The following is a 23,719-nucleotide window of genomic DNA, read 5'->3' on the forward strand; positions in this document are numbered from 1 at the left end:
ATACATTAATTCTCTTGCAAATCACACCATCTTTTATATTTAGAATAGATTTTTATGTATCTCTATTATAAAACAATCAACAATATATGAATCACTTCAAAAGTTATTTTAAATGATGTATGTATTTATTGAAATATAATTCTTTTCATTTAGTTCTTTCTTTTGTTGTTTCTTCCATCACCAAAAAAAAAAAAAAAAAAAAAAAATCAACAGTGTGTGCATACATATTTGTGCTGAAAAGCTCGATTCATGCATGTGTATTTGAGGATACTGGTGTGTGTATGTTGGCAGCATGTGGACACACCCACTGTGTGTGTCTAAGAGCCAGAGAAAGCAAAAGCAGAAACACTGCTGCCGCACACTCAGTCAGTCAGTCAGGCGTCGGGAACAGAGCAGCAGTGTGCTTCATCCCACCGTACTCTCACCTCCTCACTCATCTCCAGGAGAGCAGCAGCAGACATGGTGCTCCACCACAAAGAGTTCACCAATGCAGGCAAGACAGCAGGCCTGCAGATCTGGAGGATCGAGAATCTGGAGCTGGTCCCTGTGCCACAGAGTTTACATGGGAACTTTTACACTGGAGATGCTTATGTGACTCTCTACACTGTCAAACAGAGGGACAGCTTCTTCTACCACCTGCACTTCTGGCTGGGTAAGTGAGTAAAGCCCTGGACCGTCTTTAGTGGGTCCACCCCCCTCCTGGCTTACTTAAAATAAAGGAAATGAGTGGATAAGTGGATGTAATGACATTCAGAGTCATCAGGACTGTGGTGTAAGTCGGCGAGGGTGACAGATATACAGTACTGTATACATATATATCACATCAGATTCTAATGAAACTCTCTCAATGGAGACATAGTGTAACATGCTACAATGCTGCAGTCAGAGTGCGGTGTTTTGTAGTTATCAAAGTTCATAACTGGTGTTGAGATTAAATATCAACAGCATCTCTACATAAAAAAGTTGTGCAGCAGCATGCCTCTTGTCAACTTTTCCAGTCTGACTTCTTACTCAGCTCACGATCTTTGGCATGCAATCAGTCAGTGACATAACGACAGCCTGACAATTATCCTACAAGCTGTTTTTATAGTGTGTCCACATGAAAATAAGCACTTAAGTAAAAGTGTATGAGCCCTTAGAGGCATAGGTTATTGGAATCTACACTCTCTCCTAAGTAGGTCAAAAATGACTCCTTGCAAAATGAATGATTACTCATAATAAATATATGTTATGTTGATCATTTCAGCTGTCTATCTAGCAGCCTAACACTCACAATGAAGAGATGCAAAATTGTAAGACATTATGTAAGAGATTTGAATAACTGTATTATGTTAACTGTCTGTACAGTTTGGCCAATTGGCACACATTTGATACTTCAGAAAAACTTAAAAACGTGATGATTCTTCTCCGTTTTCTGTGATTTCTAAATGACTTTTTGGACATTTACACATGTAGGACATCAGAGATATCCTCACGAAGTGTACGTCAGAGTATTGACTCTGAGAGGGAACACAGTTTTAGTTCTCCTCATGCAGCGTCTTTGATCTTTGGTGATGCCAGGTCCACAGTAAATACTCTGTATGCTGCATAAAAACAGTGAAGCTTGAACACTTCCTATATGGTTACGTAGAAATGCATACAGGACATGTTTGGGTAATCATACAAAAACTTACTTTTCTTTAAAAAGAAGTAGTGGAAAAACTTGAACTGGGGGATAGTGAAATACAATTTTTGAAAAATACTTGGAATATGAAATGATGGAATATTTTTGTCATAAAAGTGTCACCAAAAAACAGACCCATTAATGCATCTAGGGTCAAAGGTGAAGTAATACAAAAGTTTTGTCAACATGAAGCAGTATTAAAGTTTGTGATATTTTTTGCAGAGCCCTGCCCTGCCCTGTCCACTGTTACTGTGAAGCTTCAGTTTATTTTGAATCAATCACAAACACCGTCCTGCTGCCCCAAATACTCACTAGAGCACCAAATGTGGATTAGTCTGCTGCTGAGAATAGTTCCTAACAATGCTGTTTGGATCACTTTTGGTAAAAACAACCGTGACGAGCCATTTCAGGCTTTTTTTTCCTGAAACAATATGTATTCGTTAGTGGTATTTAAAGGTTTACATCTTCAGCTCAGAGCTGAGAGCCACAGGGTGTAGGGAAGTCATAAAACACTGAGGCTAACACATCATTGGTTTTGGTCTTTTTATGAGATTTATTGACCTTAAGAAAAACATCCCGCTATCCCTATTAATTAAGCTAAATTCAATTCAATTTTTCGAATTCATATTAGAAAATCCTGCAGAGCACTATTTAGATCCAGTGTCAAGTTCAGTGCGAAGGAAGAATTAAGTCTTTAATGTAGAAAGATGGAAAGCAAGCGTGCAACGTCTTCAACTTTCCCATTCAGTCACAATTTAAGTCAGTTTTTCCATTTTGCCTCCCACACCAGCCCAACTGTTTTAGATTACAAATAAAATGAACAAAAACCAAATATATTGTTTCTCTTGCCTTCAGTTGTATCTAAAGAGAAAGTTTTGGTTTTATTTGGCCACATTCAGAGATACTTTGGTTCTATTTGGTGCTAACACATCTCCATTTCCTTCCATTGTATTAGTTTGGAGGCAGAAATCCTACAGACACATTTCAAAACCGTGACTCATAAAAACAAAACTATCTGTCACGTACAAGTATGGGGAAGTGAGAAAATGTGTTTTTCTTTCATAAATTGGGTAAAGCAACCCTTCTGCTACATGACCCCATACATGTGTGTGCATCGTGTGTGTTTTGGTTCTTCAGAAACACTGAATCAAGTTCTGCCAGTTCATCGAAAGTGGTTCAATATATACTCCACAGGATTTTCCAAAAGACTCATACAAGTAATCTCTCGTCATCAGCACTAGCACTGTGTGGCAGTGTGTGTGTCTGCAGAGACCCTGCCCTCTGCCTGCATTTTCTCACTTTGCTGTATTCAGGATGTTTCTGGGCTGCAACCTTTGGGCAACGGTTGGGCAGCCCTCAGCCAATAACAGCGCACAGGTGAGGCTGGGACTTTAGGAAAAGGTAGCAAGCAGGTGCTAGACCATGAGCAGTACACATCCAGGAGGAAGGTATGAAAATGGTGGACACAGTGTCAAATAAATGCAAACATAGCGAGGCAAAATGCCAAGCGGACAAAGTGAATCTGGGTTTGACCGAGCACTGAAGGAGAGGATGGGACTGAGGAGCTACACAGAGTTAGCCTGTTTTCTGTTGGACAGGTAGGTGCTAGCGGTTAGCTAGGCTACAAGAGAAGCATGAGGTGTTGCAAAGTGCTGAGTTTGAGCTCTGAATCATTTTCTGTCTAAGACACAACAGCCCAAACCAGTGTAGTCAGCTGATGGTTGGAGACTCAGCGCTCGTGGCAGTTTTGTGAAATTGTACATTGAGGTTTGTAAATGTAGGTATGTGATGCTGCAGGTGTGTTCTGGCATCTGCGATCAGGGGCAGAGGTGTGTGCTTCTGGTGGTGTTGAGCTGAGGAAGAGGAGCCAAGCTTAAACATTGTGTTTACAAACAGGAACCACCACTTCCTGCATAGCGTACCTTTAAAGCACAGGCACATGGACAAGTTCCTTACTGACAGTCTTTAGATAGTCCTGAGCCTGAACAGTAATGTGCTGATGTGAGGGCTGTTCTCACTCTCTGTTTGCTGTCAGAGCTCATTTTCTTCTAGTGAAGAGGAAGTACTGATTAATTTTGAATGACCTGTGTGAAGGCTATAATCTGTATGTGCCCCAGAACAGAATACAACAGAAAAATGGTACTATGAGACCTATTCAGTTCAGGAAATGTGAGATGTGATTACACAGCATGTAAGAGAAAACACCAAACAGGCTCAGTGGGAAACTAATCTGTTAGCACAAACACGTTGGCAGAGGTGCAGAGAGATGTCGGTATTTGTATCTGTTCAACCAACAAAATGATCCTTCTTGGGCAAAACCAGCTTTCATTAATGTTTACCGTAACATAATAGTTAGTTAGATGCTAATTGCAGTGAGCTAATGTGAACAACACTGAATAGTTGTGTCAGTTGGTCTACATTTACCTCCAATTAGCTGCAGTTCTTGCCGTTCGTTTATTTTAGCTTTTTAGATTTGTTGTCAAAGATAGCGACCCTTTCAGTACACCTGATTACAATGAATGGTAGCTTGCTCAACTTGATAGCATGATAAGCTTGTATCCATTTGCTCCGTGGTTAATTCAGTCATCATCTGTTGGACAGTCCATCAGCGACAGATGATAAGATCTGCAGTAACAATGTGGATGTCACAGTAAAATCAAAGTATAACTGCACATAGCTGATTACTTCACAACGAGTTCATTCTGGCCTTGTTGGATTGCACAGTACACACTGAAGATGACAGAAGCCTTAACATCGAAGTATAGAGAAAACCCACGCGCAGATCAATATTTACTCTTTGATCCTCACCACCCACTGGAGCATAAGCTGGAGGTTATCAGAACCCGACACCATCAGGCTCAGAACATGTCCACAAGGACAGAAGGAAAGGAGAAGGAGCAGAAACACATCAGGGAAGCACTTGATTACCCAAACTGGGTCTTCATCAAGACAAGACACAGAACAGAAAGAGTGGAAAAGGACCATAAACAGAAGAACATCATCACCCCTTGCACTGCGGAAGTATCTGACAAAACATCACAATCCTCTGCACTTCTAGCCCAGTAACACCCTGAGGCAGAAGCTCGTAAATAAAAAACACCCAGGCATGAGCAGTGCAATGCAGCAAGGAATGCACAGGGTTGTACACTGGGGAAACAAAACAGCCGCTTCACAAGCACATGGCACAACGCAGGAGAGCCAACACCTCAGGTCAAGACTCAGCCGTCCACCTACACCTGAAGGACAAGGGACACTCATTGAGGACAATAATGTACATATTTTGGCCAGTGGTTTGGAGGAGGAGGTGGTCTACAACACCACTTATCAGCCACTTAAAAATGCAGTTCTGAGATCCGTCCCTAGGCAACTTAACAGCATGATCCACGTGACCCTAACGACTCGATGAAGCATGAAGCAATCATGACCTGAATGACTGCCAAGGTTTGAACGATGCCGCAAAAAGATAAGTACCTGTTACCCTCCACCAGTCAGAACCGAAGAAGCCTCTTGATGAGGAGTGAAACGTCTTCTCGAACCTCAAGCAAGTCTGCTTGCCTTTAGAAGCACTTAGAAAAATGCTACCAATGAGCAACAGCAAGTGCACACATTGTGCCCACAACACTGTAAAATGTGGTCTCTAGCACACTTCCTTCCTGCAGCGCTGAAATTTTCCATTTCCTGTGAGAGTAGAAAGTCAATACGACTAAGATGTCTGCTTGTTCTTGCCTCTTTCTGAAAGCCCATTATCATGAATCATTAATCATTATACTGTTACATTATATTATACTGTACATACCAAAGGTCATCTCACATGGCTGATCCATTCCTGAAAGCCCATTGTCATTGATCATTAATCATTAACCATTATACTGTACATAACAAAGGACATCTCACATCGCTCACCCATTCCTGTCACAAATACTTTTCTGGCAGTTTGTGTAAATGTAGAATGATGAAAACAGCTGAGCTTTGTGCTGACTCTGCTGTCCCTCACTGACAGTCACTGTAGTGAAACCATCAGTTACAACATCAGATTCTGATGCTGCTATTTTCTTGCATTGTGACCTCTCTGTATGGGGCAATTTTTGTGTCATGACGCTTCAAATGAATGATATAGATGTCATTTTACTAATTCAATGAAATGATGAAGGTCTTTCAAATCTAAAACATAACCTGGAACCTATGGGGCCAAATGCATACACGATGTGCATGCAGAAAAGCCGTTCGTATGCTTTGTCCCACACATAACGTGGTATTTATGAACGAAGAATGTGCAGAATGTCTGTCTCTGGTTTGTGGGTAGCATTACAGTAAAACATTATTTGTTTGTCAGCTTCACTGATTGTGAAATCTACATTGTGTTCTGCAAAATGCCACTCAAATATGCATTTGTGAACTTAATTTGAAATTATACATGAGTGATGATCATTTTTATTTACATCCAAGACATTACTTCCCTCTTAGTGAACTGTTCATTTGATGCTGAGTTTCAAAGCACTTGAAAGGTCATTATGAGCTGTCTAATTTAATCAATGATGATCTGTCTGCTGTCTAATATTGATTGATTGAGATATTACCACAGGACAGGTGCTGTAAATCTAAATTCAAAACAGTTGCATGTAATAACGCCCCAAAATACCCTATATAGGTCATCTGTGCAAGCAGCTTGTTATGACCCATATTTACATTTATTGTTAGGTGGGTGGGTAGTTTCAACAAGCATGTCCTGTGAGAAACCAACAGTCAACATCGATTTATGTACTTATTTTATCCCAAACCAGGATCTTTCCTTGAACTTAATCAAGTAGTTTTGTTGCTTAAAGTAAAATGAACCAAACTGCTGCCATTTCACTAAATTATACCACATAATTTCCCAAAATTATGTGGTATAATGTTTGTCATCGTTACCATGACGTAACCAAAATGCAGCAATGTTAACCACGTGCTGTTTTGGGATGCTTTGGAAAATGACCTATTCTGTTGTTAAGGTGTGAGGACGTGTTGCACATTAGATTAGATTAGATTAGATAACACTTTATTGATCACTTAACATCACTTAAACAGCACTTCTTTGCCACTTTTCTCATGAACAAAGTGCACCGTCAATATGCGAACAGTTTCCAGGCACTGGAAATGATGGCAAATGGAGAGAGTGGAAATAAAGCTTTTACATGTGTGCCCATTTCCACTAGGACTGAGGCCTTTTTAGGCGTGCTCTTTTTATTGGGAGGCCAGCTCCACATCTGAAGGAAGGAAGAGAGAAAGAGAGAAAAAGAAAAGAAAAAGAAGAGAGAAAGAAAAGCAAGAGGAAGAAAAACACATCCAACAGGCACTGTATCCCTGCCTGGCAACGGTTGTACTGTTTTTTAACAGAATTTTACCAGGCCAACACCTGACTTCATGTTTTCAGATTGCAAGACATCATTTCACTTACAGTATACACACGAATGCAGGTTTAAGAAATTAAACTAGAATACAGTCTATTTATATGGAAAGTGGTTTTATTCCAACATTTGCCTTTTTCATTCAAGTCTATAGTATGTCATTTTAAATCATGTAAATATTGACAGTGATTCACAGTGTTCAAATTTTCAGCCTCACACCAGCACTTCCAACTGTTTTCTCCAATATGTTAGAAATAAAACATGCTTAGCGTTTTCACTGATGAGCAGACAGACTCCAGAGGGCTAATAAGCTGAGCCTCTGCTCAGTGACTAACTTCTGACTCAAGTCACAAGACATTTGGACTGACACTGTAGAGACAACATGCACTTTTTCCATGTTGTCCTCAAGGCTGTGGTTTACAGCAATCTTGTGTTTAGCTGTGGAAACCAACTGACACATTTATTTATGGTTAACTTAATTTAGTGATTAAAGTTAGTTTATTTTAGACACAACTTTGAGCAATGTTTCAATCCTGTCATCTCTGCCACATTTCTCTCCCTGTCCTGGGCTTCATCATGTTTATGCACTCTTGAAAAACTGTGATTTCATGAACATGAACATGGACATTCATGAACAACAAGAATGAATACATCCAGAATTTCCCAGCGTACTTTGAGCATTTATTGAACCTGTGTACGTTCTTTAAAGGAAAGGAGTGCACTCAGGATGAGAGTGCCTCTGCTGCCATCTTTACCGTGCAACTGGATGACTACCTGGGTGGAAAGCCGGTCCAGTACAGAGAACTGCAGGGGGCTGAGTCAACAGCCTTCACCAGCTACTTCAAGGGAGGGATCACTTACAAAGTATGGATCAAATTCATTACTAGTCTGAAAATGGAATCAGCTGGCCTGTGTGCTCATCTTCTTGGAAGCATGAAATAGTTCAGCATATTTTATGGCATCAGCCAGTTAATCTAGTGTGTTAACGTGTGTTAAGTTGACATTTTGGCCTTATTTAGGACATTTTGGAAGGTGCTAGGGGAGAGATAATAGAAATTCCAAAATGAAAGGGTTCATCCTCTGGGGAGCATAAATGTAATTTCTATTTCTAATTTCAAGGCAGTCTGTCCATTACGTTTTCATATTTCTTATGTATAGGTGGAAAGTTTTGTCTGACTGTTGAAGAAAAGTCAGATAGTAACCAGACGGATAAAAAGAATCACCCTCCAGGGATCATGAATATTCACAGCTTATTTCATTACAATCTGACCAGTATTTGCTGAGACATCTTACACCAGACAACCATTTTGAACAGAAAAAAAGCAGATCTAACCCAGTCACTGAGGTGCAGCTCTGCCATGGTGCGACAGTGTTAACTGATTTCATGATCAGTGCTACACTGGGTGTTTATAGACAGCTGTTAAACTGAATTTGTCACTGGCATGCAGCATGTGTGGAAAACATATTGTTTTTTTGAACTGCATTTTGAATCTTGACTTAATGACAGCAGTTTTTTCCATGAATCCTGTTGCAACATTATACTTGGCGACGGAGAGCAGTGACTCATGGGACGGAAGAAGCTGTTGGAGGCTAAAGTAAACAGAGGAATGGAAGAAGGTTGACAGTGTTCTCTGCCCCTCAGACAGGAGGTGTGGCCTCGGGTTTCCACCATGTGGTCACCAATGACCTCTCAGCACAGAGACTGCTCCACATCAAGGGCCGGCGGGTTGTCAGGGCTACCCAGGTCCCTCTCAGCTGGTCCAGCTTCAACAGTGGGGACTGTTTCATTGTCGACCTTGGAGATGTAAGCACACAGCCTTTTCTTGTTGTATGTTAGCAGAGGGAGGGGTAATCAAACTGGATTGTCAATAGACATGTTTATATGCTGAGAGTGAGTCTGTCTCTGGCTGTGTGTTCATCTATAGAAGATCTATCAGTGGTGTGGATCCAAGTGTAACAAGTTTGAGCGACTGAAGGCTGCACAAGTGGCCAGAGGTATCCGTGACAACGAGAGAAATGCACGAGCGGAACTGGTGGTTGTAGAAGAGGGAAGTGAACCGCCCAGTTTAACTGATGTGAGTCTTAACTCATTCTGTCAAAAGTCATTTTCCATATCCAACTTTTTATCGATGAGTGTTTCACATGAAAGGTCAGATTTTCAGAATTGTTTTTCTTTGCTGTATTATTGTTCTGGACGATAATAAAATGAACACTGGGGTTACCAAAAGTTAATAGGAACTGTCCTCTGGGGAGCATGAATATCAGTATCTATACTGTAGCTAACCAAACATGAACATGAGGACATAATGCACTAAAGCTTGATTGTAGTGCGTTCATAGACATGCTTGTTTCTGGAAACGTTTGGTGTGAACAAATGGCCACAAAGGTGTGCAGCCAGGAAGAGGAGGTTACTGGTCTTTTTAATCCCAGTGACTCCTACAAGACCGTAATTTGCAGCAATCAGGATAGATGTTGTCAAGATATTTTGCTGACAGAGGCACTGATTGTTTTACATCACCACAAGTGTTCATAGTGGCTTTTGGTATACTTCAATACACTCCAATTTCCTGCTGATGGAAATGTGTGCTGTTATGTTGTTCTGTGTAATTGCGGCTTAACTTGATAGCCTGAATTACTGGATGCATTAATGGCTTGTAATTTGGTTTTTCCACACTAACAGGTCCTTGGAGTCAAGCCAAAGTTATCAGAGGGACACGATGACGAGGATACAGAGGCCGACGTGTCCAACAGGAAAATGGCTAAACTGTACATGGTAGGCCTTCAGCATCTGCACCATCACACAATACCAGTGATTCCATTAACTAATGTCTGAAACAGAGAAACAGAGACAATGAACACTGGTTGAACACAAGACATCTTTGGGAAGACTGGCCAGATGGCTCACTTAGCTGGAAGTGATAAAAACATAAATAAAATGATTCTACTTGCCAGGGAAGCTTTATTGATTCGTCCCATCACATCAGATGAGACACAGAATCTCATGCAATTTATCACATGGTAGATAAATGTTGTGTAGCTGAGTAAATAAGTTAACTTAATGCTATTGTTGATGATTTGACACAAGCCTCTAATGATGCATTATTCCATTCAATAAAGAGTTGTATTGAAGAGGGGAAAAGCTCTCCTTGCTACTTAGCTTGCTAACTTGTGAGATGCATCCGTTACAGAACAATAAGTTGACTGAGCAGTGGAGCAGTTAATACTCTGAATGGTGAAACACAGCTAATAAGCTATGATAGCTTCCTTCATTTTGGACTTTCCGGCTCTCCATTCCCTCAAAGTTCAGCACTGTCAGCATGGTTTACTATTGGTCAGCAGAACAAATTCATAGGTCAAAGTTCACCCAGCTTGATGCAAAATATTTGCAGATTCACTTCACCCCTGTTAGTGAATTGATTAATTGTGGGGATTCAATTGGAAAGAAGTGGGTTTGCAGCAAAATGTTGCCATGTGTGGATGTGGACAGGCCAATTCTTCAGTCAGTGAAGAAAGTCAGATCATTTGTACATGACTTGTTCAATGTACCAAAATTGGTGAACAAGATCTTTCAAAGGGCACTTAAAACCAAATGTTTTTTTTTTAAATATTCATTCAAGTTTTTGTTGCATGAGGCCTGTTGTATCAATGCTTTTTGTTACAGTTGCCAGCTGATTTGTGTGTTTGTCTGTCACCAGGTATCTGATGCGTCAGGATCCATGAAAGTGACCGTTGTGAAGGAGGAAAACCCATTCCTCCAGAGTGACCTGCTCTCTGATGAATGCTTCATCCTGGATCACGGCAAAAACAAGATGATATTTGTGTGGAAAGGTAATTAGACAGCAGCGCTTGAGAGTTTCAGCCTTTGTTTTGAACACTTAATCGTCTTTGTGACTGCGCAGCAGGCTGTGCAGGTTTCTCATATCAACATCCTTGTCATGTCATTTATCACCAACAGGACATAACGCCAACCCCAGTGAAAGAAAGGAGGCCATGAAAACTGCTGAGGGATTCATCAAACAGATGGGTTACCCAGCAAACACGCAGGTTTACTTTCATTTTCACTTTTCTTCTGTGTTCTTTATATTCTTAAAAAGGCCTGTGTTTTAGTTTTTTGGGTGGAATAAAACCTGGGAACTGCTGTCAAATATGTTTCAGTATTATTTAATGTCGTTCTCTCATAGAGCAAAAATATGTGACTGTTCTGTAAAAATCGAAGCGGTGCCAGTGGTGATACTGTGGCTTCTGATGGTTCTGCAGATCCAGGTGTTGCCAGAGGGAGGAGAGACTCCCATGTTCAAGCAGTTCTTCCCGGGCTGGAAGGACAAGGACCAGAGTGTGGGTTTGGGGAAAGTGTTTGTCACTGAGAGGATTGCGAGGATCCAGCAGGTGAAGTTTGACGCCTCCAAGCTCCATGAGTCCCACCACATGGCAGCCCAGTACAACATGGTGGATGATGGTAGCGGAGACACACAGGTGACTGAAGACACACACAGGCTATATGTTGTGTTGTTGCCACAGTTACATTCAGTGATGTAGTGATGAACAAATAGCTGCAATGACTTCCAGTCACAAACAGCTCAAGACTCTTTGGGGCAAGAAGTACGTATTTCCAACGACTTCACCAGAAAGGTGTCACTCTTAAGGTGGATTTATAGTTCTCCATTCAGAGGTGATGGTGGAGTTACAAAGCCTACACAAAGCTGCTGTAGCTATCATGCACCTTCTCAGAAATGTATAGGTGCATGTCCCCAGGCAACTACAGAGATACCACACAGAGAAAACTGTGATTGGCCAGCTTTGGCTGTTTATGTTTTTGACATTGGGGATTGTTGAGGGAATGTGAAACTGAGGTTACCCAGATGTCCAGTTATATAAGTAAGTGCGCTCATCATTGTAGCTTTATATTACAAAGTAAATTAAACAATATTGAACACAGTTACTGCCTGGGAACGCAATCTAAGCCTATGGCCTCATTGTATACAACACATCCATCCAGTGTTTTGGTGACATCAGAGCAGGAAATCTGACGCTCAGCTATGAATCAAAACCTTACCCTTAGCTTCAAGTGTAAACCCGGTTTTAGTGACACGGTCACAAATGGAGACGAAACCAGAGCTAACAGGAGAGTGAAAATTAGGTTGTGTCTGGTGGACATGATAATGTTGCCAACAGACAACTGTTTGTGAGCACATTAGCCATAAAAAGCTTGGTCCACTCCCCCAAAATGAAAAAAGCATATATATAATATATAATATATCAAATTATGTAAAATAATCATAAAATTATAAAATCATCTTACTTGTATGCTTTGATTGTATGTCACAGACATGTGTGTCTTACTACAAAGGTAGATTTCTTGGTACATCATTGATTGTAACTCTCTGAAAACAGATAGTATCTGACAACTGGCATTTAATTAATAAGGCAAGAATATCTAACCCGATGAGAAAGCAGTGATGCATCTTCCAGCAGTAAAATGTTGCCACTGCTTCCATCTTTCAGATCTGGAGGGTGGAGAGCAGTGGCCGTGTTCCTGTCCACCCAAAGAGCTATGGTCAGTTCTACGGCGGGGACTGTTACATCATCCTCTACACTTATGGGAAGAGACAGATCATCTACACCTGGTACGAGACTGTTCAGTCACTGATTTGCATAGGCAAAGAGCTGTGACTTCCTCTGCGACAACGCTTCCTCTAATGCTCTGCACAAAGCTTCCTGATTTGCAGCATGTTAATTATTATTTTCATATTGTTCCAACACTTCGATCACTATCTCTTATGTTTAAATCAAGCGTTTACTATTAAGTTTTTTTAGTCCTAATACCAGAGATCAAAGCTCTACAAATCAATACTTTTTATGACAATGAATCAAATGACATTGAGTCATGTGAAAGGTGGAGCTGTGGATGATGATCACTAACTCTAGTTCTGGTCTATTGAGCTTTTTAGCCTTTTTTAGCTCTTGTTTTAGTTTAATATCCCATTTATTAAATAATGCAGCCTTAAAAAATGTCTTTTTTCACATCCAGTAGCATCCATTTGGAGTTGAATTTGTGTCCACCCGATGAAGGTTCAATATTCTCACTCATTTTAGCTATGGTTTGGTCTCCAACAACTCCTGAGGGAAATGTTTGTCTTTTTAGCTGCAAAATGCTCCATATGTTCACCATCTAGTCACTAACTGTGTCTGACCGCTGTTTGGTGCTGGGCAGGCAGTGCACACTTGTGGACTGAAAGAGGCTCAAAAGCTCTGTAGAGATGGCGACACTTCTAAATGAATCACCATGACAACAGCAATGTCTTTCACATTACACATACTCAGCTGGTGCATTGTTAATAAAAAGCTACAGATCAGTTCAGCTTTAAGGTTTACTGTGGTGTCATCTAAAGACAGCCAGTACCAACCATTGTCACATGTCTCCTTTTGGCCTGTAGGCAAGGAGCCAGCTGCTCTTTGGATGAGCTGACAGCTTCGGCCTTCCTGACTGTAGAACTGGATCGTTCACTGGGAGGGAATGCAGTTCAGGTACACTGTGAAATGCATGAAGTGAAAATGAAGAGCACATGCTATGGATGCCCGACATTGTTCATGAACTATTCCTCTGCCTAATGTAGCTAACCCTCGTATTGTCTTCCCATCTACTATGCACCTTTTGTCTTCCCGGGCCAAATCGACCCGGTCTGGTTTGACTGTTTGTAAAGCATGAAGTATAAAATAATCATCAAAATTCAAATTTTTGTAATGTATGATATAATAGATGTAATTTATAAAAAATTACACTTCATTGTTGATTAAAAAAAAAAAACAGAAATTCTGATTATTTTGACTATGGTTATGATCTGAGGCACATAAATTGATGTATTATCCCAGTCTGGCATATGTCAAAGTTTAGTCAGGACACTGTTTTGAAATATTGTAAAATTTTTTAATGGCAGCAAATAGTCACACCCGTGTCCTCCCGGGTCAAAATTGACCGGTGTTTATAAAGCATGAAGTATAAATGTGTGTGTGTGTGTGTGTGTGTGTGCGTGTGTGTGTGTGTGTGTGTGTGCGTGTGTGTGTAGTATGGAACCATCCATGTCATTTTCAAGCAATTATATGAGAGAAAACCATAGTTATGATATGCAAACACTTGAAAACGGGTCAAAATTGACCCGAAGACAACAGGAGGGCTAAATAACATTATACGCTCAATCACAAAATAAAGTCTGAGAGGTCAACAGAGATGAGCAGCCAGACACTGCTGCTTGTTACATTTGTAGGCAGACTCTAATTAACTTTTTGATTTGTGTAAAAATTATGTTAGAGAAGGAAATCTTCCCTGTTGAATCCTGAATATTTCAAAGGATCGTCAAATCCATGTTCTAGCATGTACCTCCTGAAAATCTCTATTAGGTGTTTTCTTTGAAATGGCCTTCATAGGATTTTTTTGTGTGTGTCATCAGGTCAGAGTGTGCCAGGGTAAAGAACCCCTCCATCTTCTGAGTCTCTTCAAGTCCAAACCCCTCATTGTATTTAAGAGTGGTACATCCCGCCTCGGAGGTCAGGCCCCTCCACCTCCAACCCGACTCTTCCAGGTTCGAAGGAACCTGGGCACCATCACCAGAATAGCTGAGGTGAGGATGTCCCCGCTGTATGTACTGCAGTTACTACAGGGATTCAATTGAGAGCATGCCTGTTTTGTCTGTTTTTGTTCGAAGAGGCTAAATGTCGCGTTGTGTGTACGTTTCAGGTTGACGTCAGTGCAGCCAGTCTGAACTCTAACGATGCCTTCCTGCTGAAGATGGCTGATGGACGGGGCTATCTATGGATGGGTAAAGGGGCCAGTGAAGAGGAGGAAACTGGAGCTAAGTACATGAGCAAAGAGCTGATCTGCAGCAGCAAACGCATCATGGAAGGAAATGAACCAGGTCATCATCTACATCCGACTTACATGCATAATATTATCGTCACCCTATTAAAATAATGGCCTAAGTCATATTTTCAAGTTTTTGGGAAAACACAAAAAACTTATTCAAATTCAGAGCATATGATATTTATTAATTATTTTAAACAAAAAGGCCTTGACAGTGGATGACTGTTGACATACATAGATCATTGTGTGTCAATAATGTAACATTAAAGAATAAACTGACTTAGGCCAAAAATCCAAACATTCTACTGTGACTTAGGCAACTTTATACCTGGCAAAAACTGTCTTTTAATTCAACAATGCAAACTCAAAATTGGAATTTCCCTGAGTTATATTAATCAAATGTCAGGTAAATCAATTTGTAACAGGAGGCAGTCTCTATCCTCACTTCTCCAGGTCTTCTTTGTTGGTTTTTTATTGAACTTAACCCATTTTGAACATCTATTTTTGACAAATTTTTGAAACCTGAGTATTAACTGTCCTTTAATTCCAAAAAGCAAACTCAACACTGAGGAAGCATGCCCCTCTCCTCACTTCTCCAGCTTCTTTGCTGGTTCTATTCAGTTTGGAATCACACCTAGGATCCTGAAGACCTGTGCTAGCCAGCTGTCTCCTGTACTGGAACATCTGTTCAACCTGAGCCTGAGTCAGGAGAAAGTCCAGAGGCTGTGGAAGGCGTCCTGCCTGGTTCCAGTCCCCAGGAAGCCGAGGCCATCTGACCCAGCTGACTACAGACCAGTCGCCCTCACATCCCATGTGATGAAAGTCCTGGAGAGACTGGTCCTAGCCCAGCTGAGTCCACAGGTGAGGACATTCCTGGACCCTCTGCAGTTTGCCTATCAGCCCCATTTAGGAGTCGAAGACGCTGTCATTTACCTGCTGCAACGAGCCCATATGCATCTCGATGGTGGAGGAGGCACTGTAAGGATCACATTCTTTGATTTCTCCAGTGCCTTCAACACCATTCAACCTCTGCTATTGGGGGAGAAGCTGCGGGGGATGGGTGTTAACGACGCAGTGATCTCCTTACTGACTACTTGACAGGCCGGCTACAGTTTGTCCGTCTGGGCAGCGGGCTGTCTGATGTGGTGGTCAGTGATACAGGAGCTCCGCAGGGGACTGTGCTTTCTCCCTTCCTCTTCACCTTATACACCACTGACTTTAAGTACAACTCTGAGTCATGTCGCCTGCAGAAGTTCTCTGATGACTCAGCTGTTGTCGGGTGTATAAGAGAGGGAGAGGAGGGGGAGTACAGGACACTGATAGACAACTTTGTTGAGTGGTCCGAACAGAACCACCTGAGGCTGAACATCAGCAAGACCAGAGAGATGGTGATCGACTTCAGGAGGAAGAAGACGCCTTCACAGCCACTACGGATCAAAGGGGAGGTGGTGGAGGAGGTGGAGGAGTGGTGATCGACAACAGACTGGACTGGAAATCCAACACAGAGACTGTGTACAAGAAGGGGATGAGCAGACTCTACTTCCTGAGGAAACTGAGATCCTTCAACGTGTGCAGCAAAATGTTGGAGATCTTCTACCAGTCTTTGGTTGCCAGCGCCATCTTCTTTGCTGTTGTATGTTGGGGCAGCAGTATCAGAGCCAGCGACACCAACAGACTTGATAAGATCATCAAGAAGGACGGCTCTGTACTTGGACTCAGACTTGAGTCTTTTGAGACTGTGGTGGAGAGGAGGACGCTGAATAAACTGTTATCCATCATGGACAATGATCAGCACCCACTCCATCACACACACACATCCCAGATGTAGCAGTACCCTTCCTTTGAATGCAAATTGAAGAGGGTAAAGTTGTGGACCTGCAGTTTTGTTTTGTAATGCAGGCAGCTGGCTTGGGTTTTTGGACACAGCAGCACAGCTTGCAAGTCCATTGTCCATACAGATTTCTCTTTGTTTGCAGACTCCTTGTCACTGGATTTATCTTTCCTTGCTTCATCTTTATTGTTCACATGTACATCATATTCAGCCCTACTGATATTCCCATGCTTGAATGACACACAAACATCACACTGATCCTTCCTCAGAATGAATGCAGAATATTTTTCTTTATGGAACACATTTCCTCATTCCAGCAGTTACAGTTACTTTCCATCCTGAAAGCTTGTTAAATTGCCTAAGTCAGATGTTTTATCCTAAAGAATCAAAAATGTTGACTTAGGCAACAAATAAAATGGCCTAAGTCACCCTCTTGACATAGGCCATTGTCCTATAGGGCATATAGAGCATGATCCTTTTAACTAGGGATTTGGGGGATTTTAGCAGAGATGGCCAGTATTATCAAGAGATGACTGAGGCCAAAAACTAATTTTCGTCAAAAAATGACTTAGGCCATTATTTTAAAAGGGTGACGATATGCTAATTCTCTTTCATCCTATGTTATCCCCCTGGAGAGGGTGGAGTGTGGATGGTGTCAGCAGTAAAACCCGATGGTGAAATGGAAAGCAAACATGACAACAAGACAGCGGTGAAACTATGACACACAGCCAGTAAAACTGGTACCAAAATAAACCTGTAAGCTCAGCCAGCATTGGTTTTGCATGGCACAGTGCAGAGGGCCGAGCAGGATGTGGTCATTAAACATACGTGTGTGCTTTATGCTACAACTCCAATTCCAAAAAAGTTGGGATGCTGTGTAAAACATAAATAAAATCTTTTGACATGCTCAATTGAAAACATTACAAAGAAAATACATTCAATGTTTAACGTCATCAGCTTCACTGATTTTTGTACATATATGCTTATTCTGAATTTGATGCAGCGGCACATTTCAAACAAGTTTTTGTTTACTTCCTGGTTCCCTCTAGTGTACCACTGCCAGCACTCTGCCAGCTGCTGCCAGTCAAACATAGAACATAGAAGATAGAAATTATTACTTAATCAAACTTTTGATTAGACTTTTTATTTTTGTTTTGTCATTTCCAACATTTCATCTTTTTTGAAACTCTGAAACTAGATTTTAATGCAGTCAAGGTGGAAGTGATTGAAGTTTTAAGGCAGCTCTTACAGTCTCACTTCTGCAACTCGAAGTCAGAGTCTAACAAAGTGCACAGCTCTGTTTCCACTGAACCTGGCTTCACGCTTACTGCTGATTTTCAGGGAGGTGCCCAAGCAGCACAGGTCCACCTCAGTTTGTGTATTTTTCTCAAATGTCAGCGAGTCTTTTGTGTTGCAGCTGACTTCTGGGCAACATTAGGAGGGAAGACAGAGTACCAGACTTCAGAAAGACTGGAGAGTCAGACCATGACTCACCCGCTCCGCCTGTTCGGATGCTCCAACAAGACTGGCAGATTCACAGTAAGTATTCCATCCACCTTAGAATCTGATTTAGTTTTGTACAGTTGTGATTGGATTAAACCAACTATACGTGGTAGGTGGGTGGTGGGTGTTTGTGCTGCTATGTCACATTTGATCAACTATATTAAAAACTTAATTTGTGAGTCAGCTCTTCTATCATCACTCCCTCAGCTAGATTAGGTATCTTCAAAGCATCGACTCTGCGATGCTCTATTTCATTTGATTACCTGCTTTAAATTCCTAATTGTGCTCATTATCCTTTGAAACACATTTCATCTCAACACCTCAGTTAACTGTTATATTCCTCGTGTGAGGAATGGAATCCCAGTCCAATCTGTGAGAAACACTGAATGGGATGTGGTGGAGCAGTTATGTAGCTCATGTTTTCGTGTGTGCAGATTGAGGAGGTTCCTGGAGAATTCACACAGGACGACCTGGCTGAAGATGATGTGATGCTGCTGGATGTGTGGGATCAGGTACACAGCTGGAGCAGATGTTAGATCACCTCTGGGCCGAACCGAGAGGTCGCTCTAATCCCGGCGCTCTTCTGTTGCAGGTGTTTGTCTGGATTGGAAAAGATGCCAACGAGGTGGAGAAGACTGAATCTGTCAGATCTGGTGAGCTTTTTGAAAAATGTAATTCCTTCTCTACAGGCAGAGACTTTGCAGCTTATGCATACAGCGGTATGAAATGCAGTGGTGTTAAATCAGTCACTAGTTAAGGTAGATGCAACCTCTTTGAACCTATGCAAATATACAATAATACTAATACTTAATCCTTCATGTTTTAGTATCTCTGAACATTTTTGCAATGCCCCTCTACATCTACACCTGTTTTCATGGCTTTGCTTTGAAACCTTCTGGATCAATATTAAAAAAGTCAACACAAAAATTGTTTTTATTCACCTGCACATTTTCAATTTGCACATAAAAAGTCTGAAACTCCAGATTAAAAGAAAAAAAAGAAATACGCTAAACAAGAAATGTTTTCTTTACTCTGAGATGGAAAAGTTATCAATAAAAGAAATGTGATGAAGCCCAGTGGAAACAAATTCATCATGACATTGACAAAACATTTGACTTAAATGTCACTGGAGAGATGAAGATCTGTGTGAAGTGATGAGGAGACAGTCACCTTCCTCACAGTGAAACATTCTATCATGTTGTTCATGTTGTCCTTTGACTGGCGCTCTCTCCATCACATCATTGTATCGTCTTCTTCGCAAAGATTTAGTGGAACCTGGCTGGAGAATTAGCATCAACTGTTCCCAACCCCTACCATCCACATAACACTGGTGAATGGAAACACACATTAAATTGCAACCACAACCACAATCTTTCCTCCATGACAACCAAGTGTTTGAGTAAACCTAACAACACAGGTACACATCACTGGACCCCTGCTCTGCTTCTGTCTAGTAAACAAATGTCACACAAAATATGTTGTCAGTGTACATAAACAAACAGCAGTTGTGTTTCCTCTAACACATATTTGCTAAAGCAAAGAAGGAGTATAAATATATTGTAGGAGAAAGGGAAACAGTGAAAACCACTGAGCCACCAAGCTGCCTGCACCCATGGGTTTATCATACTGTGTTACAGTCAGCTGTCAGCAACATGGATTTACAATCCCTGGTCTGTGGGGAAGTGTGCGAGCTCAGGGTCTGGGCCCACAAACAGATTTGGATTAGCCCTTTGTGTATTTTAGTTGAACATCACAACACATCAGCACAGGTGTAAAAACAGTTACCTCTTCCTGCCACATGAGGTCGCTGCCAACATGTGAAATTGTTCTCAGGGAAACACTGCCTGTTTGTCTCCTCTGCAGCCAAACAGTACATAGAGACTGACCCGAGCAGCCGGGACAAGCAGACTCCTGTGGTGGTGGTGAAACAGGGCCACGAACCCCCCACTTTCACAGGCTGGTTCCTCGCCTGGGACCCCTCCCACTGGGACCCTGTCGCCAGGAGCATGAAGTCCATGCGTCTTTAGATTATATACATATATTAATGCAGGACAAAGTGAATATTCTCTTTATATGTGTGATCAAGGAAATAAATTCTGTATGCTTGATAAATGTGTTTCCTATGGCTTTTTTTTTTTTTTTTGGAAATTGTGATTGTACTTTTCTTTTACCACACGGTGGCGCTCAACCCGCATGTAGACACAACTTTTACACTGACAACTTGGTGAAATACTGCACCTGTTAATGTGTGTGTCTTAGCGGTGCCCAAACTGTGGACATTTGGTGTCTGAGTGGGGACACGACAGAAGAAGTTTGGACAACTCGATAGGTGAAGCTGAGACAGAGGTGCACTTCTTCCTGCAATGTGAAACAAAGAACATTTACTTTAATGCATTCTCACAGTTAAAGACAATCCTAGCCACAACCTGAGGGACAGTGAGTGACCTAGACACACACAGCACATAACACACACACACAACTGAATTGACTGAACCACACTGAAACGTTTGGGAACCGCTGGTCTTTAAATTGCTGTTAGAAATATTGTAGCTCGTTTGTAATCATGTGAGCTTCTCATCTCTCTTTTGGAAAGAAAGGAAATAACTGGCTTTCTGTCAGTTATTTCTGCGGAACCGTTTATGTCCTGTTTTAGACAAAGTAAAACTAAAATCCTATCAGACAGTCAAAGTTCTGTTTGGGGAACACCTCCCTTTAACATTTAAAAGCACATAATAAATAGTTTATAGCAGACCATAATGTTGAGGGCCTTTGAAGTGATTATTCGTGTATTAGTCAACAGCTAGATCTATGAAGCACATGTAACTGCTGTGTAATCCAGTTGGTGATTCGTTAATTTTTAACAGGTGGGATGGCCCATGACTCCACACCACCAACCAACACCCACACAGGATGTACACCACCTAACAGACACTGTTGCTAAAATGTTTTCTTACACAGCCTTTTTTTCTGGAGGTGTATTTTATAGGAAGAAGGGTAGAAGAAGACAGAGAAGACTTTAGAGAACATATAGATTCAACATTGAACTGACAGACGGGCAGGACTGAGAGAAAATGTCTGTCTGCTATTTAAGCAGCACAGACAGCAGCATGGATTCATCAATACACAGCACAGTTACACCGCTGATATGTCAGAGCCATCAGCCAGATAAAGGATCAATGAGTCAGGCAGACTAGACTAACACATTCAAGTAAACATCCCGTCTGCACTCTCAGCAGATGGAGAGGGGGGGTGGCAGGTTAACAAGGGGGATGACATCCCCCCTCATATCGCCTACAGCTGTAAACAATTAGTGAATGCTTGTTGCTGTTTTAGATAATATATGCTTGAACAAAATCCTTATATTATGTTATAAAGCATTTATTAACTGTCACTGTCATTGTACCTTTAAATATTATGAACAGATTTGGTGTCTATGCTTTTGTCTATTTTTTGAATTTATGTTTCAGTTAAGCCTGCATAGATTCAGTGTATCAGGGTATTAGTGTATAAGATCTAATGTACAGCCTCAATTCCAAAGGATGCAGTGTAAAACATAAAACAGACTGGGATAATTTGCTAATCCTTTTACTAATCCTACATTTACAGCACTGTGCATGTCCACTAGAGGATCTGCAGAACAACCTAAATTAAAAAAGAGACTTGGCTGTCTGTGGTTTTCAGCTGTGTGGATCTGAGTTATGACAGGTTGGCAGAATAAAAGTTTGCTGAAGAATCCACATCACCCAACAGGGTTCACTCCCCAGGTGTTTCAGGCAGATGCCTGAGTATTTTAAATAGCACACATGCAGCTCAGGGGCTGTGTTTGCTTCAGGGGACACAGAGTGTGTGTATTTGTGCATACTGATGAAAACGTGAAATATATTACCGTAAATTTAGAAACATTTCGGGTCGTAATGTGACAAAAACCCATTTCTCTGTCTGCAGAATGTGTATTCTGTGACTTTTTATTCATGTGACTGGGATTAAAGCCGTCTGCTGCAGCAGTCCTCTATGGAGAACAACCTCTCTATCAGTGGCAAATTGAGCCTCTTTCTCACAATGGCTGAAGCAATTGAGTGCTAAACGATTGTGAGATACAAAACTTACTGGCCAATTCATGTCAGTGGAACAACTGGTGTGAGAACTGGTTTGATCTGATCACTTCTTACGAGTAAGATGAGCAGATGGATATCAGTCTACTCTCTGTCTTCAGTACAGAACTGAAGCAGGTTAAACCCCATGAACACTTCTAATGATCACTAACTAACACGGTGTACCTCAAGACCTTAATCTGTACACAGGCAGAAATGTAAAAACAACATTTGTAGTTACATGCTGGAACTATAAAATTTGTCCACCCGACACTTCTGTGCAGCATCTCTGGCTAGAGTGAGGTTTGCCAGGTCTGGCCAGTGAGCTCAGGCTCTGGTCTCTGTTCAGGCATGATGGCACCGAATTTGACAACCTCACTTTTATTTTTTTTTACTTCTGATTAGAGGTGTTTTGTTTTGTTTTGTAGTATGCATGAAGTGAAGTTTAGTTAAAACAACACACACACAGTTTTGTTGCTCCTGCATCTACAGCATGCTCGCAGCCTTGCTGATATGCAGTGAGTGGTCAATGAAGTCAGATATAACTGTCTGCTGTCACAGTTCCAGTCAAGTGAATGACAGGTTTGAGAAAAACAAACATCTGTTTCCAATAAAAAAAATCAAATTGTGTTCCTCCCACCCAATGTCAACATTACTGGAAAAACTGTCCGTTTTGGGGCACTGGGCAACATTTAATGTCACAGATATGGCACATATCTGCGAACGACCATCAGTGCTGTAATTTAGATAAAAAGGTTGCAAGAGCAAACAAGTCTTAGGCCCTAAATTTGAAAGTTTTATCAAGTAAGTGCTGTTAGACCATAGTGAAAAGAAGAAGAAACTCATTCGTCAGAATTAGACGGCCGGTGTTCCATGACAGTGAAAATGCAGTCAAATAAAGACAGACAGCATCGCCTTGTGGCTTCAACTACATCCACAACATTTTTTAGGGGGTTGCCTCTGAGTGACAGACACAGGTGACGTGCGTGAGCGTGTGCTCTTGCGCATTCACGTGTGCTCGTGACCGCGGCAGGCGTTGTTCACCGCCAATCAGACCGCGAAATGGGGCTGTCAAGTAGGACAGAATGAAACCGGAACACTCATCATCTTTATTTCGCAATAAAAATGTTAAATAAGTTTGTAAACAGTGTGTTCACAAGAAAATTTGTACTGATTAGATTATCTATTAGATTAAACTATGATTAACAACTGGGGTGAACAGCGAATAGTTTAGGAACAGTCCTAAAATAGAATGACACCAGAGGTTTTGGAGCTGGCCCATTTGATCACCTGAAGGACAAACACTGTTGAAAGCCCCATTACAAAAACAAGAGAAAATGTAATCACAGTATCTCTCTTTCTCTCTCTCCCTCTTTGGGTGTCATTTCAGGA

At 41.3% G+C, this 23,719-nt stretch overlaps 1 protein-coding gene across 2 annotated transcripts; it reads left to right on the plus strand.

The window, feature by feature from the left end:
• The first annotated feature begins 361 nt into the window (after window positions 1-361).
• On the plus strand, window positions 362-20,342 carry scin (scinderin). Of its 2 annotated transcripts, XM_041954835.1 has the most exons (16): window positions 362-652; window positions 7,757-7,911; window positions 8,690-8,851; window positions 8,973-9,122; window positions 9,728-9,820; window positions 10,743-10,875; window positions 11,003-11,091; window positions 11,305-11,520; window positions 12,550-12,671; window positions 13,482-13,572; window positions 14,493-14,663; window positions 14,780-14,957; window positions 18,151-18,272; window positions 18,671-18,748; window positions 18,829-18,889; window positions 20,100-20,342. In XM_041954835.1, exons 1-16 carry the CDS (start codon window positions 460-462, stop codon window positions 20,261-20,263), a joined length of 2,178 nt encoding a protein of 725 aa, XP_041810769.1. In that variant the 5' UTR covers window positions 362-459; the 3' UTR covers window positions 20,264-20,342. The 2 variants fall into 2 exon arrangements, with proteins under 2 accessions (XP_041810769.1, XP_041810770.1); XM_041954836.1 differs by lacking the exons at window positions 18,151-18,272; window positions 18,671-18,748; window positions 18,829-18,889; window positions 20,100-20,342 and adding an exon at window positions 15,502-15,660.
• The last annotated feature ends 3,377 nt before the right edge of the window (window positions 20,343-23,719 follow it).

Source organism: Chelmon rostratus, chromosome 16 (genome assembly GCF_017976325.1).
Source record: "Chelmon rostratus isolate fCheRos1 chromosome 16, fCheRos1.pri, whole genome shotgun sequence".
Classification (NCBI taxonomy): Eukaryota; Metazoa; Chordata; class Actinopteri; order Chaetodontiformes; family Chaetodontidae; genus Chelmon; species Chelmon rostratus.